The following is a 20,678-nucleotide window of genomic DNA, read 5'->3' on the forward strand; positions in this document are numbered from 1 at the left end:
TACTGAGCACTCCAAAGCAATTTGTTGGGGGGGCGGTTATGTGGTTCTTCAGTTGTTCAGTCATGTCCAACTCTTCATGACCTTGTGAACAAAAGCACACCAATGCTGTCCATTGGGTTTTCTTTGCAAAGATATTGGAGTGGTTTGCCATTTCCTTCTCCAGTGGATTAAGGCAAACAGAGGTTAAGTGACTTGCCCAGGGTCACACAGCTAGCAAATGTCTGAGGCCAAATCTGAACTCAGGTCTTCCTGACTCCAGGCCCAGTGTTTTATCCACTCAGCCACTCACTCAGTCACCTAAGTGCCTCCATGGGGGGGGGAGGGGGGGCGGGGCGCGCGCACGGCGGTATAGCTATTGGTATTTATCATATTAGAAATGAATCATGGGGGTAGCTAGGTGGCACAGTGAATAGAGCACCGGCCTTGGAGTCAGGAGGACTTGAGTTCAAATCTGGCCTCAGACACTTTAATACTTATTAGCCATCTGACCTTGGGCAAATCACTTAACCCCAATTGCCCCTCCAAAAAGCAAAAAAAAAAAAAAATTTTTTTTAAAGAAATGAATTGTGTAAATGGTTCTGACCTATGAAAATAGTTTAGGGACCCCCCAAAAGGTTTCAGGGATGCCCAATAGTCACCAGGCTGTATCTTGAGAACCACTGCTCTAGACTATCAAGATCTTTTTGCATTCATACCCTGTCATGCTTTGTGTTAGCTATCTCTCCCAGCTTTGTGCCACCTGCAAATCTAATGACTTTATCGGAGTCACTGATGAAAATGTTAACCAGCACAGGGCCAAGCACAGATCCCTAGGGCTCTTAATGGAGATCCCTACCAAGCTGACTACTCTCAGTCTAGCCATTCAACTAATTCTAAATCCATTCAACTGCATTATAGTCTAACTCATCTCTCCATCCTTTCCGTAAGAATAAAATGAGATGTTTTATCACATACTTTGCGCAAAGTATGTACAGGATTCTCTTAATCTGGTAATTTAGTTCCTCATTCTCCCCCACCCCCACCAAAATAAAGACGGGGCAAGATGACTTGCTTTCAATAATGCCCTACTGGCTCTATGATCACTTCTGCTTCTTCTACATGGTAACTAACCAACACTTTAATAATACTTTCATAAGTCCATCAGGAATTCGCCAAAGCAATCGCCTAAAATAAGCAGCTTCCATTGTTTTCCTTTTATTCAAAATTAGTCTATCTATCCTTCATTCCTGCAGTCCCTCTTCTCCTATTCTCCACATTCTTTCAAAGATCACTAATAATGACTCAAAAGTCACATGTTCTAGGGCTTTCAGTATCCTAGGGTTATCAGCCAATACAAAACAAAACAAAAAACCCTTATATTCTGAGGCTCATACACATATGATCAACCCAGAAGCAATACCCTGTCATGCTCAGTCGACAGGCAAAAGTGATAGCCCTGCTACTTTCCAAAATCATCTAAGTCATCCCTGGGGTTCTCATTTTAGCCTGATTCCTGCTGCATTAAAATGCTGAAGAGTTATCTCAAGGAAGCCTACCTCATGTTGACATGTTAAGAGCATTCAATTCAGAATCAGGACTGGGTTCAAATTCCACCTCCATTAGAATCAACCCTCCCACCTCCAACTCCATGCAATAGAAGGGGCTTGCTTCATCTGGAGTTGGAAATTACCTTTGCAAACAAAACAAAAAACAACTTAGGCAGCTGAAAAAGAAGGAAATCCCCCTGCAGTGGTGCCTGCATTCTTCCCTTACCCTCCACCAAAGGTCCCAGATCTTCAGAAACAATGTGGTAAAAAGGCAAAGAAGGGTGAAGCAGGTGCCACATGCTACCTGGAGTTACAGGATGTCACACCATTGTCCTGGTCACCATGTTACTGACTCTCCTGCCCTCCTCCAGGGTTTTACCAAAGAGGATCCTGGGGAAACCCCCCTAGCAAAGGAACTGTCTTGCTAGAATCTGAATCACAGAACCATGGAGTTACCCTCTCTTCCACAGGTCCTCCACTTACTACCTAATAGCAGCAAGCTGTCATCTTTCACCCCAATAAGCACCAGGATTCAGTCCTGTTACCTCTCCCTGAACTCACCTCCAAACTACTTAGTCCTCTCCTTCCCTGTCCCACAGTCCTGGACTATAAAAATGTAAGTCCCTTGAGGACAGGGTGGTGTTGCCTTTTTGTATTTGTATCCTCAATATTTAGCATACTGACTAGCACATGGTAAGCATTGAATAAATTTTATTTTTCTTTCTTTCCTTCCTTCCTTCCTCCCTCCTTTCCCCTTCAACTTAGGCTCTCTATCTTCTACCTTTCACATGCTTCCCATCTCCCCATCTTCTGAAGCTCACAGAAACCTGGCTTTCTTTTGAAGACACACAATTCTTTACCACTTTCTCCAGTACTGGAGGCTTGCTCACATTAGTAGAAAAGAATTATAATACTACTTCTTCCCCACCCCCTCACACTTCCAGATCCTCCTCCAGTCTCCATCATGAAGCAGCTTCTCCTTTGAATTCCACTCCTTCCTTTCTTATCCCCCCTGTCCATATCCTTGTTACCAAGGCACCTCTCCAGGGCACTTTCCTTCCTTTCTCAATGGATTCCATACCTGACCCCAAGCCTTCCTCTCTCCCCCCTTCTCTCTCTGTGCTCCTTTCTTCTGTAGTTCCCTTAAGACCAACAACCCTTTGAGCAGCCTGGACTCCTGGCTCATCCACCTCCTCAGTTCTCATGACCTACATCTCCACTCTCTCTCAGTCCCCTACAGGAGTTCCCCATCAGCCGGTATCTTTCACCTCTGTGATTTTATGCTCAAATTCCCCTTTCTGATCACTATCTGAGGTGCTTTCCCCTTTCCTTCCATTTTACTCCACCTAAACCTGCTCTTCAACCTCCCCCTGACCTCCACCCTCTCCAACCTTTGCTCTTCTCCCAATCCACAATCCCCTTTCTGAATCCTCTTTCCTCCCTGCAGGCTGGTCTCTACAGCAACATTCACTTTCCTTCCAAACCACCTCCCAGACATGTAATCTTGGATTCCTCTCTTCTTCACTCTCACATCCAATCACAGCCAAGCCTGTCTATTCTACCTCCTCAGCCTCTCACATCTGCTCCCTTCTTTACACTCCCACAAAGCCACCTCTGATTCACTTGGACTCTTTTAATAGCCATCTAACTGGTCTTCCTGCTTCCAGTCTCTCTCCTCTCCAAACTTCCACAAAGATGCCAAAATAACCTTCATAAAGCCTAGGCCATGTGCCTTATGGAGAGGTCATTTCCCTGCTCAAAAGCCTCCAGTGACTCCCTACTGCTTCTAGGACAAAATTCAAATTCCTTAGCTTGGCACCTAAGGTCTGCAATGATTAAAACACTTTTTCTTCTAGCCAAGCTGAAAGTTAGCTGTTCCCTGAATCTGACATGCCATCTAACATCCTCCATGCCTGAAAAGCGCTTCTTCCTGACCCTGGACTTTCAGTATCTTTCTCTTCCTTCAAGGCTTGGTTAGTTCAGGTGCCACCTCCCCTGTGAAGCCTTCCATGATCCCCTACACCGGAAATGATCTCTCTCCTCAAAGATTCCTAGATCCTTGTCAGAATCTCCTTCGCCCTAACCGCTCCTACCTCATTCCATATCAGTCTTTGTACTTGTCATATTCCTTCCCACTCCACCCCACTGAATGTGAGTGCCCTGAGGCAGGGACTGCTTCATTTTGCCTTTAATCATAAAGCCCTACAGACAGAAACCACTTGTGTGACCACGGGCAAATCTCGCTTCTTCTCTTCGAGGCTGTGTGAGCAGCATAAGAGGGCTTGCCCCCACCTTCCTTACAGGAAGTGGTGACAAATGCACAGGAGTAGATGGGCCTTATTCCTCGACCTGGAGCCTAAATCTTTTGGGGAGAGCCCCAGCTGGGCGCTTCGGCCCAAGCTTCACCGAGCCAGCCCCCCACACACACACACCTCCCCATCACTAAGCCCCTCCTGCATTCCCTTCCCGTCGCGCCCCCCACCCCCAACACCAGCCTGGATCCATCAGGTCACCAACTTCCTCAGTGCCTCCCTGCATCACTCCCGCTCCTGCTACCCACACTTCCCCATCCCTGGGCATGCCCGGCCCCGACTCCCGCCACGCCGGGCAGCCCCCTCCCGGTGACGTCATCCTCCCTCCCTCCCAGCCCCCTCCCCCCCCCCCCCCCCCCAGGGTGCTCACCGGTGAAGCCCTCCCGGCAGAGGCAGGTGTAGCCGCCCTCGCGGCTGCGGCACCGCCCGTGGGGGCCGCAGGGCCGGGAGTAGCAGAGATCCACCTCGGTCTCGCAGTAGTCGCCAGTGAAGCCCGGCGGGCAGCGGCAGCGCAGGCCCCCGACGGGGTGGATGGGCCGGAAGAGAACGGAGGCGGAAGCTATGAAGGGCGCTGAAGAGTCGAAGCGCAGTACGGAGACGCACCGCATGTAGTTCTCGCAGGGTTCCCGCAGGCAGATGTTGTCGTCGAAGGGCAGGACGCGCTGCGCCGAAATGGCCGCCAGCAGGCTGCGGTTCAGGTAGAGGCGCTCCTGAAGGTCCTCGGAGGGCACGAAGGGTGGCCCGCCACCAGGCCCGGGCGGCCGCCCCACCGACAGGCTCACGTTGAGGATGTGCGCGCCAGGCGCGTCCGAGTCCCGCTGCACGTTGAATACCACCACGTGGTCTGGGGGCGTGGCCAGAGTGGCGGCCACGCCGCGGATAAAGAGGCCCAGCAGCGGCGACAAGAAGCGCTCGGGTGACATGTCCAGCAGGCGCAGCGTGATGCTGTGCGTGAGCATCTCGTCTGTGATGATGGTGACCCGCAGCACGCACTGGGCGCTCACGCTGTGCGCGCCATCTGGGGAGTGGGACAGAGGGAGTCATGAAGCGGAGAGCACCCGGAGCGCGGAGCTGCGAGAACGAGGCCGAGAGGGCGAGAGCGGGAAGAGGAGACAACTCGAGATTTGGGGGCGCGCAGGGAAGGAGCGAGACCAGGAGAACGAGGCTTCGGCGCCTGCACTCCCCCACTGGGTGACCCAGAGCGAATCAGGGCCCCGTTCCACCCCAGCCCCACCCCCTGCCCAGGACTTGCCCTAGCCCCGGGAGAGGCAGCGCGCACGCGTATGCCTTAGAGGCGACACGTGCGCCTTAGAGGCGACACGTGCGCAGACAGAAGGAAATCTGGCCGTGCACATGGCGTCTCATTTTTCATTACAAGTGAATTCCTGAAAAGGTGAGCCAACATTTCAGTTCTTATAAATCAAATCCTATTTTAAGGGTGTTTTCCCTGGCTGCCCTCCATATTTGGCACGAGGTCTCCCTCCTCCCCTCCCCACTTCGTGCAGGACTCACTTCATCACAAAGATGCCTTTGCCCTCCCATGCCAAGCTCTAGTGCCTACCCTCTGAGATTACCTTCCACTTTACACTGCATATCTCCTGCACTGATACAGCTGTTTTGGAGTTGTCCACCCCACTAGAATGAAAGCTCCCCTCCCCCACTAGAATGAGGGCTCCCCTCCCCCCTAGAATGTAAGGTCCCCTCAAAATTGGGAAAGAATTTTTACAACCAGCGTCCCGATAAAGGCCTCATTTCTAAAGTATACAGAGAACTGAGTCAAATGTATAAGAATATAAGTCATTCCCCAATTGATAAATGGACAAAGGATATATATGAACAGGCAGTTTTCAGAGGAAGAAATTATAAATATAAGCATATGAAAAAATGCTCTAAATCACTATTGTTTAGAGAAATGCAAATCAAAACAACTCTGAGGTACCATATCTCACCAGCCAGATTAGCTAAGATGACAAAACAGGAAAATGATAAATGCTAGAGAGGATGTGGAAAAATTGGAACACTAATGCATTGTTGGTGGAGTTGTGAACTGATCCAACCATTCTGGAGAGCAATTTAGAACTATGCCCAAAGGGCTATAAAAAAGTCCGTACCTTTTGACCCAGCAATACGACTTCTAGGGCTTTATTCCAAAGAGATCCTAACAAGTAGGAAAAGGACCCGTATGTACAAAAATATTTATAGCAGCTCTTTTTGTGGTGGCAAAGAACTGGAAATCAAGGGGATGTCCATCAATTGAGGAATGGCTAAACAAGTTGTGGTAAATGAATGTAATGGAATTCTATTGTGCTATAAGAAATGAGGAGCAGACAGATTTCATAATAACCTGGAGAGACTTTTACAAACTGATGCTGAATGAGGAGAGGAGAACCAGGAGAACTTTGTACACAATTACAGACAAATCGTTATGTGTGATGACTTAACTTCGATAGCCTGGGCTTCTCTCAGCAATGCAGGGTTATAAGACACCTCCAAAGGACTCATGATGGAGAGAGATATGCACATAGAGAAAGAACTGCAGAGTCTGAAAGCAGATTGAAGCAAACTACTTGCCCTCTCTTTTTTTTGTTTTATTTCTTCTTTCTCACTGTTCACTCCATTGGTTATAATTCTTCTTTACAACTTGACTAATGTTTAATGTGAAGGTATTTGCAGAACCTACAAGGGATTGCATGCCACCATGGGGGGGAGAGAGGGGAGGAGAGGGAGGGGGAGAAAATTTGAAACTCAAGGGATTGTGGAACTGAATGTTGTAAACTAAAAGTAAATTAATTAATTTTTTAAAAAAGAATGTAAGGTCCCCTCTCCCCAACAGCCTGTGAGTTCCCCTCCCCCCATTAGAACGGGAGTTCCCATCCACCCCCCAACAAGTAAAATGTGAGCTCCTTAAGGACAGGGTCCATGTTTTTATCTTTCTTTGAAGCCCCAGTGCTTGGCATAGTAAGCCCTTAATAAATGCTCCTTGGCTGACTGGTTGACATGTGGGCTAGAGATAGAAGATTCTTGAAAAGAATCATGAGACTTTATCTAAAGTAAATTTCAACCTCTTTGGCAACTCTGCTCCCTCTAATTTAGCTTTGGCATAGATCACACACTCCCTACCTTGCAGGATTGTTGTGACCCACCAACTTTATTCTTGTTCTGCTGTGTATATAACAATAGCATTTACATAACACCTTAAGGTTTATAAAGCGTTTTAAGGATATTAAGGGGGGGGGCGGGGAAGGGTGTCAGTCAGCAAGTATTTATTAAGTACTATGTGCTAGGCCCTGGCCTCAGAACTGAACCTTCATCACTTATATTTTACAGATGAGAAAACTGAGGCTGCTAGAGGAGACTGAAATGTTTGTGGTTTATTGACTCTAGTTAAAGTTAACACTAAGAAAGAAAATTTAAAAGAAAAAAACCTTAAGGCACCATACAGGCACTGTCCCAAAAGTCTTGACTCAGGCACCAACTGAAGTCTTCTCTGATCCCCTATGCTGAAAGTGTTCTCTCTACTAATGCTTTTAGAACAGCCTCTGTAAGTAAATGCTAGTTATTCTTTATTTGGCTGTGTGAATTCAATTCCTCCGTGGAGGAATTCCTCTTGAGAAAACCCCCTCTGTCAGTGCAGGTGGGCACCCGCTCTGTCCCTTTGAGAGATGCCTAGAGTCTCAGAAAGGTTCAATGCCTTGACCTGAATAACAGAGCCAGTTTCTATCAGGGGTGGTGTTTGGGCCTACAACTTCCGGACTCGGGCCATTTTCCAGTTATTTGCTGCATTTTGTCCCTATTATTCCAACAGACCTTTCTCACTTTAGCAAACCCCACTGAGGAAATTCTGGATTTGTGGCAAAGCAAAATGGGTGAAGTCTTACTATATTATTCCTTTAAAAAGCCTGTTTTCCTGGTGCACTTAAAATGTGATCTGATTCAATTTATAAAAATTCATGTTTGCCCAACTTTTCAGGAATTCACTTGTTATGTAAAGGGACATGGAACCTGCATAGCTGCTATCTGTGGGACAGATTTTTTTTTTCTGTCTGTGTCTGTAATGGGTCTCATTTTGTGTGTGTCCTGTGCCTCTCCCAGAAGGGGGGGGGGGGGGGGAGGCAGGGACCTTTGTCCCTTCCTTCCTCTGGATCTTAAGAAGCCCCAGAAAAGAGATAGCTGAATACAGAAGATTAACAGAGATCTCAGCCTCTCCTCAATATCATTTTCATGCCCTCCACCCCCAACCCAGTCTAGGGAGGCAGGAGGGTTGGGTGAAACAATAGTGGGCTCCAGCTTTGGGGGCAGGAGTTTCTCCCCAGTTCCCTAACCCCCTACCCCCTCCCCAGCCCCTACAGCTGCCTGGAAGCAGGACCTCCATCCCCATAGCAACTGCCCCAACACAAAGCATTCCTCCCGCCCAGCTCCTTGTGTCCTCAGGGAGCCCAGCTAGGCCCAGGCTGCTCTAGCCCCACCCCAGGGAATCCAGAGCAAACCTTCCTTAGCTGGGTGGGGAAATGACCCCACCCTATACTCTCTCTCTCTCTCTCTCTCTCTCTCTCTCTCTCTCTCTCTCTCTCACACACACACACACACACACACACACACACACACACACATCCCTGTATACTTAGTGTCTTGGGAGGGGAAAGGCCAGTTACTTAATGGTGCTGAGGACTAGGACAGTCCTTGGCACAAAAGGATTTTAGGATGGGGCCCCTTGCCAAGTCTCCCCCACCTCTCCACCTCCGAAAAATCTTTGCAAAAGGCTTCACTAACTGCTCTTCACAGAGACCCAAAGATATAGAGACAGACATACACTGTGTATTAAAATATTTAAGTATATTACATAAGCACACCTACTTACAACCATAAATGCATACATGCCTAACTGCACACACTCCCATAATACACCTAACTTACAAACACACAGTAATGTTTACGTATTCTGAAATAATTACATACCTAACTACATATTAGAAATAGGTCGACAACCTAGAAAGAGAAAGAGGAAGCCCCCTCTAGGTACTGATTCCTAACCATCTCCCACACAGAGACAGAGAGGGAGGTAATGGGATAGAGAGCCTTGGAAAGCCAGGAAGAACTGGGTTCAGGTTCCACCTTTGTCACATACCCTGGACAAGTCACTTCATCCCTAAATGTTCTAGACAACTCTCTAAGATTCTGAATTGCAGAGACAGTGTCAAGGTCCATTGGTAAGAGTTCCTTTACCCAGGTACTGTTGACATTCTATGCAGCTCCTCCCTTACCCCTGGTTATTCAAGACCAAACTCAAATGTCATCCTTTCCATGTAGATTTCCTTGATCCCCCAGTCAGTGATGAGCCATTATTCCATACCTCCCTGATCTCCACCCTCCAGAAGCAAAAAAACCCCAAAACTGGAGTAGGAGAGTCTAGAACCTAGAATTCAAGTCCTATTTCTGACTCCTAATAGCTGTGTGGATCATGGGCAAGACACTTAACCTATCTGAGACTCAGTTTCCTTATCTGCAAAATAAGGTGAATAATCCTTTTAGGTTTATTATGAGGCTTAGATGAGACAATTTATGGAAAGTGTTTTAAAAACTTCAAAGCTCGATGTAAATGCCAGTTATTAGTATTCTATATTTATCATATATGATTCTGTACCACAGTTATTTGTATATAAATTTTTGTAGGTTGTGAGCTCCATGAAGGCCATGCCTAGTCTTTGTTTCTCAGTATCCACCACTCTCTGCATATGATAGGTTCTGGACACAATTTAGAAAGGCCCAAAGACAATTAGACAGATCCAGAGGAGGCCAACCAAGATGGCATGAGCAGTGGAAGCCAGGCTCTGTACAAGGATTAGTTGAAAGCTATATTGCAGAGGATAAGTAGTAGATGTAGAAACAATTCTGGCTTTGCTACTTACTACCTATCTGACCTTACACAAGTCTTACCCTCCCCATCTGTAAAATGGCACCTGGACAGCCAGGTGGTGCTGTGGTTAGAGTGCTGAGCCTGGAATCAGGAGGACCCAAGCTCAAATGTGGCATCAGACACTCACCAACCATGTGACCCTGGGCCAGTAAGCCATTTAAATTGTTTGCCTTAGTTTCCTCATCTGTAATATGGGGATAATAATAGCAATCCTACCTTCCAAGGTTGTTGTGAGGATTGAATGACAAAATTGTAAAGCACTTGAGTGCCTGGCACACATATACATGTTAGCAATTAGTATTATTATTATTAAAATGAAGATGCTGAACTAGCTTATCACCTTAGGTCTAAGCATTAAAGGGATGGAAGCTGGTACAGACTTAGGCTCCACAGTGAAGGAGTGGTACTGTCCTTCAATACGGACGATTTCACAAAGCACTCAGGAGAGTGTGACTCGAAGAAATAAGTGACTGAGATTGGAAGAGGAGAATTTCTGTCCTGGGTGATCTCCAATGACAGATCATGCTGAAATCTGCCCTGGGCCACTGATTCAACACGCAGTGATTAAGCATCTTCTGTGTACCGGATACAGGTGAGGCACATTGCTTAGATAAGACATGAGCTCCTCAGAGAGCTAACAAAAACACAATTACAAATAACTACATTAAGTACAATATTACATGATACGTGCATTAGAGAGTGAAAGTGTTGTAGGAGGTCCAATGGAGAAGTTTTTTTACTTCCTGATGACAGATCCCAATAGATTTCATGGAGGGGGCACCTAAATTGGTCTTAAAAGAAACAGAATGGGGAGAAAGGGGGAAAGGAAACAGCAAAGAGAGGGGAACCATCCAGGTTGATCTAGATCTAGATCTAGAACCATCTAGAATGAGCCAGTCTAAATGCATATTCATTCATATTCCACCCTGGACCCATACATGCCTTGCTTGAACTTTTGTGTAAAATTTAGGAGTTGAAATACATGATCTCTAAAAATCGTTTCCACCCTAAATGTGATAATCTTACATTGAGGCAGATGCCGTACTATGGACCCTGACTCCCTGTGATTAGCCCAAATGGACTGGATGCTTTAGCTAAGCAAGCCTTGTACCACCCCCCCCTCCCCCCATCTCTGGTATACTAGCTAAAAAAGCTAGATCTGGAACCAAAGCCTCTGCTACTAATTACCCATGTGAATATGGGCAAGTCCTTTTCACTCTCTGGGCCTTGTTTCCCTCATCTGTCTGAACTAAATGACCTCTAAGAGCCTTTTCAGCTCTGAATCTGTGATCCTAGGACTTCCCAGCCTCTAAATAGGCCACTCTCCCTGACCTGACATGCCTCCCTGCCTTTCCTCTCCTCTATACCCATCTATGAACTTGCCATTGTTTTAAACCCTGCTCTAAATTCACTACCTCCAGGAAACCCAGCTTAACCCCCTCTGGTTCTGCAATCCTCCATTAAACAGCAATAAGTTCCTTGCACATAAGGGATGGAGAATCAGATGTTTCAAATTCAGGCTCTGTGAACTTGATCCTGTCAAAGCTTATAAAGCCTTGTTCAATTGAATTATCATGAATAACAGCTCTCACATTTCTATATCACTTTTTTGCTCATGAAGCACTTTCCTCATGACAATCCAATGAGATGATGATAATGATAACTCATGTTTACATAACACTTTCAGCTTAACAAACACTTCCCCTATCACAACCCTGTGAGGTAGGAAATGCATCACCCGTATTTTACCAATGAGGAAACTAAGGTTCAATGAGATAAAGGGACTTGCCCAGGGCCATACAGCTAGTAAGTGTTGGAGACTGGATTTGAACTCAGGTCTTCCTGATTCCGGTTCTATCCGCCTTGACACAAAGTAAGGCAATAATTCAATCCCTGCTGCAAGGAGCTCACATTCTTATGGGGGTAGATAATGCACATAAAACGTATATAGAAGATATAAACATGCAAATGAAAGATAATCTCATTAGGTACTAACAGTAGGGGGACTCAATTATTCCTACTTGTTTTTAATATCACTTGTGCATTTCTTGGATGGTTTTTTTTTTCCATCAAACTAAGAGTCCCTTAAACAAAGAGGCATTTTCTCTTCCTTCCTTATTACCTCCACACAGAATCCAGCTCTCAGCCGTACACACAAAAGAACCAAGAGTTTAAGAAAGTGACTGTCTGATCCCATGACACAGAGTTGAGAGAGAAGATCTTAACTCTCATTCGACTCTGGTGGTCAGTGTGTCTCCATCTCTCCCCTTGGTGCTCCGTGGTCAGATTTCCCCACTTCTGGGAGAGAATCAAAGGGCTAGCTCCTGTCCTGCCTCCCACCCTATCTTGGGCATCTGTGTCTGTCTGTCTCCTTCCCCCCTGCTCTACCCTGTTGCTTCCCATCTGGTCTTCCATTTGCAGCCACCTGCCCCACTCTGTTCTTTTCTCCTTCCTTCCTCAGCTGCCACCCCAACCTCTTATCTTCCCCACTTAGGCACCAGAGAAGTAAGGATGTGTGAGAATGACTGCCCAGTAGAAAAGGTCAGTCCAAGCCTGAGATGTCAGGGAATTGGGGAAAAGGGGAGGATTAAGATATAAGACAGCCTGCTCCTTTACCCTCTACCCTCCATACTGGACGGAAGAAGGCTATGGACAGGATCAGGGCATCCAGAAAACACTGGCAGAATCCAGTTCCCCAGCCCTCCATGTAATTCCTCATTACTCAAGGATGGCCAAAGGGCAATAGTGATCACAGAAACCACTCCAGTCCTAAACTGTCCCTCTGCCAAATATTGGGGACACAACTCAGCCCCAAAATGCTCCATCTCCAAAGGAAAAGTGCATCAGGGGCACTAAATAGAAAGCACCTCTATGTCTGAACTGAGAAAGGAAGGATGATCAGGGAAAGAGAGCGGGGGAGGGAGAGGAGGGAGAGAGAGAAAGATCGATCAGAATAAGGGAAGATCATTAGGACAGAAGTTGGGCCATATCAGCTCTGGGGAAAATGAAAGGGAGGGAGAAAGACAAAGAGACAGAAAAGCAGAAGTAAGGATCTAGAGAAAGAGACAAAGAGACACATGGAAAGAAACAAAGAGACATGGGAAGAGAGACCTAGGGAGGTAGAAAAGAGAGAAAAGAAACAGAGAAAGGGAGTTAGTGATGGAGAAACAGATAAAAGAAATTCAAACAGAATGAGACAGAAAAAAATCAAGCAGAAGAAAAAAGAGAGAGATCCACAACATAGGAGGGTTGGGGGGGGGGGGGCAGGGAGAAGAGGAAAGCAACATGGGCACGAGAAAGAAGAGACAAAGAATAGAGGAAGAGAGACAAAGGTCTAGGGGCAGCAACGGGCTTCCCCCTCCTCAGTCTAATGCTTAACTTTGGGTTGCCATAGTGACTGCCACCAAGGGTCAGAGCCTGGGGGAGAGGGTGGGGTTCTGAATCTGGGGGAGGGGCAGGGGTGGGACCTCAAGGCGCCTCTGAATTCCCTCCCCATTTAATTCTCTGAGAGAACCAGGGTATCACAAGGGCATGAAAGACTGGGAAAGACTGTACCCTGGCAAGGGATGAAAGAGCTGGAGGTACCCTTCCAGGATCTCTCCTTTTCCACCCCAGTGCGACTGTCTCATTGTGCCCCTGCTCCAAGGGAAGATCATCAGTCTTCAGCCTAGCTTTTCCACACTTCCAATAGACTCAATAACCTCCAGGATCCCTACCAGTTCTTAAGTCTATGAGCCTACGAACCCCAGCCTTCTGAATCCTTGTCCCATGAAGAGCTCAGCTCCATTCCTATAACATGGGGGCTCCTAACCCTTTCTGGTGTCACAGGCCCCCTTGGAATCTAGTAAAACTTATGGATTCCTTAGAATGATGCTTTTAAATGCATAAAATAAAACAAACAGGATTACTAAAGAAACCAATTCTATTGAAATATAGTTATAAAAAATGTTTTTTTAAAATTCAGACTCTAAGTTAAGAGCTCTTCTCTTGGGAGAGGGGAAACAGGAACAAGCAGGGCAGGGGCTCTCTCTGAGTCACTTAACTTCCCTGGGACTCAATTTCCTCACTTGCAGAATAGGGGTATGGAATAAGAAGCCCTCTAATGTTATTTCCAGCCTTGCACTGTATGATTTCCTAAGTTCCTGCTCCCCACTATGCCCTAAGTCCTTCGTAAAAACCTGGGGGAGTGGGATCTGCAAAAAAAAAAAAAAATAGCCCCTCCCCTGGCCAGACCCATGGGTGGGGAAGATAGAAACCCTGTGTTCACCTTCCTTTTGGACTCTCACTTCAGGCTGCTTTTCTGGTAAGACCCCACGTGTATCTTACAATCCTAACCCCAATATGGACAAGCAGATGGCATACCTCTTCTGTCCCTAGCTGTTAGTGCCAAATGATTTCTTTGCATACCTCCTCCCACCCTAGACAGAAATCTCTCATTAGGGTCTCATCTGTTCCCCATCTTGGTGTGTGTATGTGTGTGGGGAGGGAATCTCAGTTCTTCAGTCCCAAGATTCATCTCCCCACCAACTCCAGTTATGCTAAACAAGAGATATTATCTAGCAGAAGGGGGGAGAATGCCCTCCACTCTGCCCCCAGGGGAGTTTGCAGGCCGTACTGCTCTGCCGGGCATCAGGAATGCCTTAGCTTGGGTCCTGGCCAGCTCTCTCTGTCTCTCTCTGTCTCTGTCTCTCTCTCTGTCTCTGTCTCTCTGTCTCTGTCTGTCTCTGTCTCTCTGTCTCTGTCTCTCTCTCTGTCTCTGTCTCTGTCTCTCTGTCTCTGTCTGTCTCTGTCTCTCTGTCTTTCTGTCTCTCTCTCTGTCTCTGTCTCTCTCTCTCTCTCTCTGTCTCTGTCTCTGTCTCTCTCTCTCCTTAAAAGCTAGAGAAGAGGTAGAATGTTCTAGGGATCCTTTCCTTCACATACTGTAAGTCCCCTATCCATCCTGGTTCCCTAAATTCACATTCCTTGGACCTGAGGGAGGGAGGATGGATCTATGGGAATTCAACTTTCAGCTGGGAAGAAAGAGAAGGTTTGGTTCTCCTGGGATCTGTGTGTGTGTGTGTGTGTGTGTGTGTGTGTGTGTGTATGTTTGGTAGGGAGGAAGATACAGGCTCAAAGAATACAGGGGGCCCCAGCCAGTGTCTGCCTACTTTGCATCCCCTGCCCCCCAGGACCCCAAACCTCAGCCTGTGACAGTGGGGTTTGTTTGGACAGAGACAATGAGCTCTGGGCTCACTTCCTGCAGTGAGCTCTGGAGGGGGGTAGCAGCCCAGCTCTTTCAGCCTAGAGGAGAAAGAATGTACTAGACAAAGTCCCCGTCAGTCTCCTGCTCAGCCTAGAGGGAGAGGGGGCCAGAAGGGGCTGGACTCTGGGGTCCTGACCTTACTGTGTGCCCCCTCCCCCCTCCACAACCACAGACCAGCTTTGGTCTTAGTTGCTAGATGAGATCACAAAAGCCTCATGGGGCAGGGGCCTGGGGGAGATGGTCAAAGTGTCGGGGTATGTGTGGGAAGGAAACCTGGATATTCTCTCAGCTGCCCGAGACAGACTGGAAATAGGGATAATTTAAACTCAAACCTGCCTTTATCTCTCCACCTCAACTCACCTGCCCACCAGTCTCCCCAGAGTTTTTTTCCCCCCAGTTTCTTGGCAACTGTGCCCCAGGCTAAAATCTAAGCCCTACCCCGCTCCACATCACAGAGGGGGCGGGAAGAAGGGAGGCAGGGGCATCCAACTGCAACAGACCAACCCAAGCTGTGAGGCAGGAAGGGGAAAGAGTCAGAGGAGCTAGGATTCCTTTGGGTCTTTTCCCAGGCCAGTCATTGCCATACCTTGGTCACAGTTACACCCAGGACAGAGGAATGAATGAGACACCCACCCTCCACTTCCAGAGGGTCCACCTGCCAGCTTCTCCCCATCTCACCCCAATACTGTCTCATTGCCTTCTCAGTCTCCTCCTTCACAACCCTGGGAGAAGACTCCTCCCCTAATCCCACAGTCAGCCCCTTCCCAGACCTGCCCCCAAACTCCCCTGAGACTTCCTCACAGCCCCTCCCAAGCTCCCCAACACATGCACTCAATCCTTACCTGTCACTGACACGCTCATGATGGCCTCCAAGGGTCGGTTGTTGTCCAGGGCCTTGCTCAGCCTCAGTTCCCCCGTGGAGGCGTTAAGCAGCACCAGGCTGAGCTCATTCCCACGTTCAAAGCTATAGCTCAGCGTGTCAGAGACATCTGGGTCGTGGGCTGGCACCCGGCCAATAGCACCCCCAGGGAAGCTACTGGAGCGGTTGGTGACATAGTTGTTAAAGAGGATCTCAAAGTTGCCCAGGACAGGGGGGTTGTCGTTGCGGTCAAGTAGGCGGACGTGGACAGTGGCCCGGCTCACCAGTGGGGCAGAGGTGGCCTGGATAACAAGAACATACTCTGCCCGTGTCTCATAATCCAGATCTACCAAGGCAGTCAGCTCCCCAGAAAAGATATCTAGCTGGAAGACCTCAGGGATGTTACCCTCCACAATCTGGTACATGATCTGGGCATTGGTGCCCTCATCGGGATCTGTGGCTGTGACTCGAGCCACGGCCAAACCAATAGGGCTATTCTCTTCAACAAACACATCAAACTCATCTTGTTCAAAAACAGGGGGATTGTCATTCACATCCAGGACAGTCACCATCACCTCCACCGGTGTCCGGGCTGGGGGGACGCCCTTGTCCACAGCAAAGGCCCGTAGGACATACTGAGCCACGTTCTCCCGATCCAACCTCCGCAGTGTGCGCACTATGCCTGACGTGGACTCAACAATGAAGTCACCATCGCCATCATCTCCACCTTGAAAGGTGTAGAAAACTCTGCCATTTAATCCTGAATCACGGTCTGTGGCTGAAATCTGTAAGACACTAGTGAAGGGGGGCACATCCTCATAGATGCTGCCTTGATAGGAATCACGAAGGAACTGGGGGGCGTTATCATTGACGTCGTTGACTAGGATCTCCAAGTACGTGGTATCCGACTTCTGGGGAATGCCATTGTCCCGGGCAGTGATAGCTAGAGTATAGGAAACCTGGTCCTCATAGTCCAGCTCGGCCTGGGTGGTGACAGCCCCTGTGTCTCCGTCAATTCGGAACTGGGGTATGCTGTCCTCCATGAAATAGGTGATGCGAGCATTCTCACCTGTGTCTTCATCGGTGGCACTGATCAAGACCACGGTGGTGCCTGCTGGCCTGTCCTCATTGACATTGACAGTATAGTGAGAGCTCTGGAAGACTGGGCGGTGGGTGTTGGCATCTGTGACATTTACCACAACCTGGGCTGTGTCCTGACGTGTGCCATCTGAGGCTGTGACAGCCAGCACATACTGCCGCTCCAACTTGTAGTCAAGGGGCAATGCCAGGGAAACCAGTCCTCCACCACTCTGGCTGGTGATGGAGAATCGATTGCGAGTGTTGCCACTAGCAATCTGGTAAGTAATGACACTGTGAGCATCCCGGTCCACAGCTGAAACGGTCACTACACTGGTACCTACAGCTGCATCCTCATTCAGGCGTACTGCATACTCCGATTGAGTGAAGGTTGGGTTGTTGTCATTGACATCAAGGATGGTTACACTGACACTGGCAGAGGCTGTCAACGGGGGTGTGCCATGGTCCCTTGCCTCCACCCCAAAGCTATAGAAGTCTACCTCTTCCCGGTCCAGCTCAGCAGCCACAGAGATCCAACCTGTGCCATTATTGATGGTGAAGGGAAAATCAGGCCCAACACCAGCCAATCGGTATTCCAGACGGGCATTGTCACCTGCATCGGCATCAATGGCCTGGACATGGAGGACCAGATACCCCAGTGGGACACTCTCTAGTACTGTGGCCTGGAAGGGGGTACTGACAAATATGGGGGCATTGTCATTGATGTCTAGGACTTGAACTGTCACCAGACCTGAGACGTTGGAGAGCGGAGGACGGCCCCCATCCTGGGCCCGAATGCGGAGGGTATATTCCTTGGCTGTCTCATAGTCAAGGGGGCTCACAACATCCAGTGCCCCTGTCTGAGCATCCAAATAAAACTGGCCACGGGCATTGCCACTCATGATACTATAGTGGACCAGAGCATTGCTGCCTTTGTCGCGGTCTGTGGCTGTGACCCGGAGCACAGGGGCACCAGGGGTCACATCTTCCCTCACCTGGACCACATAGCGCTTCTCACTGAACTGGGGGGCATTATCATTGTCATCCTCCACAGACAGACACACAGCTGCTGTGGCACTCCGGGGGCCAGGATCCCGACCCTGATCACTTGCCTCCACAGTGAGCTGGTATGACTCTACAGCTTCCCGGTCCACAGGTCCCCGGGTGCGAATCACACCAGAACGGGGATCGATCTCAAAGACCTCTGGGGGGGTGCCACCAGGTCCCTCCACCAGACGATAGAGGATGTTGGCATTGGGAGGGGCATCGCCATCTGTGGCCCGAACTGTAAGGACCTCATAGCCCACTTCCAGGTTCTCCCTCAAACTCTCCTTGTACTCAGACTGCTCAAAAACAGGGTTGTGGTCGTTGGTGTCAGTCACTGTGATGGTTAGAGTGGCCAGGGCACTTCGCCTAGGTGTGCCATGGTCCTGGGCAGTGACCCTGAAGACGTGAGTGCTCTTAGTTTCTCGGTCCAGTTCCTCAGCAGTAGTCACAGCTCCAGTGACTGGATCCAAGGAGAAAAATTGGTTGGATCTGCTATCAAAGAGGGCATCCATGGTATACTCTAGCCGACCTGCTTCACCTTCATCTGGGTCCACAGCCCTCAGGGATGCCACTGGCGTGCCCACTGGCTGGTTCTCAGGCACAGTGGCCTGATAGACAGGAGACTGGAACTGGGGGGCTGTGTTCACATTACGTTTCCTTCGACTTCCTGGGAGATCCCCAGGCATCCACTTCTCGACCCAGTGCCCCTGGGTCCATGCCAGCCTGCAGAGTTGGCACTGCAGCTGTGGCACCTGGATGCACTGATGCCCTGGGAGTAGGGTGAGCTTGCCCTGTGGGGAGATGTGGCCTCGGGCACCCAGCAGGCGGCACCTCCAGGGGCAGCCTTCGGGGGCTGGTGGCAGGGGAATATGAGTCCCAGGCTCCGGACACCAGGCTCTCCTGCTTCCAAACCTATCCAGGGGCACCAGGCGGCTAGTCAGCTCGGTCCCCCAGGCTCGGCAGCGGCTGGTGTGTAGCCAGTGGCCCTCAGTCCCGGCTGGGCAGAACCAACGCTGGGGAGTGCAGAGAGCTGGAGAGCTCAGGTCCAGGGCTTCCAGGGAACGGCAGGACGACGGGGCCAGGGTGAAGCTCCCCGGGCCCAGCTGTAGCAGCAGCAGCAACAGCAGCAGCTGCGGCGGCGGCGGCGGCGGCAGCAGCAGGAGTGGGGCGCGGGCGACCCGGCCCCGCATCTCTCCCTCCTCCCCGCCGGGTCAGCGGCGGCGGCGGCTCCTCCTCCGGCTCCTCCCGGCCCCGCCGCGCCGCATGCCCGGGCCGGAGGCACCTGATTCCCGGGACCTTCCCGTGCGCGCTCCCTCCGGGCCCCGGCCTCAGCGGATCTCCTGCGCCCTAGAGTTTCTCCGCTCACCTCTGGCCTGATCTTTCCTCTGCGGCTCCTGGATCCCTGCAACTGCTCAGAGCCCCTCCTGCGCCCCTAGTCCCTCCACCCCCCAGACCCACCTCCCAGCTCAGCCTGGAGCCCCAGCGGGGGCTCCCCGGTCTTCCTCCGAGCTCCCCCTACACTCCTAAACCCCGCTCTCTCCTAGGTCTTTGCCCTGCGTCTCCGGATCTTTAAGACCTGCGTCCCCGAAAACTCCCACCTGCGTCCCCGGTTCTCACCTGTGCCTCCGGGGTTCTCCCGCAGGATTCCCGAGCCCCGCGCCCAGGATCTTCACGTCTCCCTATTGATCCCCAAGAGCTCTCCCACACCGCCCGCAGCTCGGGATCGGTCCTTGCGCACCCCCACCTCCGCCTTCCCCCTCCCCCTCCAGATCCTGCCCAGGGCTACTACATCTCCCACCTGCGCCTCCAGATCGCCCCTCTGGGCCCCCTGAGCCCCTTCCCTAGAGCCCCGGTAGTCGCTCCAAGACCCTCACTGTCTCCCTGCACCCCCGGCAGGCTCTCCCTTTTGGCACCGAGCCCCCAGCGCTCGCCTTGCCTCCCCGGCGGTGAGCTCTGCAGAGCAGCGGCGGCTGCGGGCGGCTCATTACCATAGACCTGCTCCTCTCCTATGCGACTCTTAAAGCGGCGACGCCAGGCCCGAGCAGGCTAAAGTGGGCCCGCCCCCAGCCCTATCTGCCAGCCCACTCCCCCTCCTCTCCAACTACACCCCGGGGCCCCGGCCCCATCCCAAAGATCCTGATGCCTGGACCCTCAAACCCAGGTCCTGTAACCGTTTCCTTTGTTTGGGCCACCTTAGGAGGCTCCCTAAAGTCTATGGAGACTTTAACAAAGAGGCAAGGCCCAGGGCTAAGAATTATAATCAGAATGGCACAGCACTAAATTTGAAATGAGCTTTTAAAAAATCTTAAATTTTCTAAACACTTTCAAACTTAGCACTGGTGCTGGCAAAATCACCATCAGGCACACTGGTAACTATTTTTGCTTCTAAAGAAAAAAATCCAGTCATCCTTTCTGCTATTCATCCATCATAAGACCCCAGCTCTCCACTGAAGAAAAGACCCTGCCAAGTCCTAGAGAGAGAACTCTCCTCTCTGGGCTCTACAGAATGACCTTGAGAAGTCCCCGGAACCTGACAAAGGCTCTAGAACCTGCAGAAGTAGTGGAAAGAGCCTAGCACCAGAAATAAGGAGAGGGGAGTTCTACCACCCCTCCCACTAACTTGCTGTGTGATCCTGGGCTAGTTAATTGACTTCTCCAGGCCTTAGTTGGAGCCCTTCCATCTTTAAGTCCTATGATCCAT

At 49.9% G+C, this 20,678-nt stretch overlaps 1 protein-coding gene across 3 annotated transcripts in view; it reads right to left on the bottom strand.

Moving 5' to 3' along the window:
- Positions 1-19,419, bottom strand: part of CELSR2 (cadherin EGF LAG seven-pass G-type receptor 2) — a 52,109-nt gene extending 32,690 nt beyond the window's left edge. For 2 of the 3 annotated variants that reach the window (XM_069090454.1, XM_069090453.1), the window contains exons 1-2: positions 15,837-19,418; positions 4,209-4,856 (exon numbers count right to left, since the gene is read on the bottom strand). In XM_069090454.1, coding sequence (XP_068946555.1) covers positions 4,209-4,856; positions 15,837-19,167 — 3,979 coding nt within the window. In that variant the 5' untranslated portion in view covers positions 19,168-19,418. Of the gene's footprint in view, positions 1-4,208; positions 4,857-15,836 lie in introns of all 3 variants that reach the window. The other variant, XM_069090455.1, reaches the window with a different exon arrangement.
- Positions 19,420-20,678: the final 1,259 nt, after the last annotated feature.

The sequence above is a fragment of the Petaurus breviceps genome, unplaced genomic scaffold (assembly GCF_028583685.1).
Source record: "Petaurus breviceps papuanus isolate PSGF00001 unplaced genomic scaffold, PetGlider_PUasm1.0 186, whole genome shotgun sequence".
NCBI lineage: Eukaryota > Metazoa > Chordata > Mammalia > Diprotodontia > Petauridae > Petaurus > Petaurus breviceps.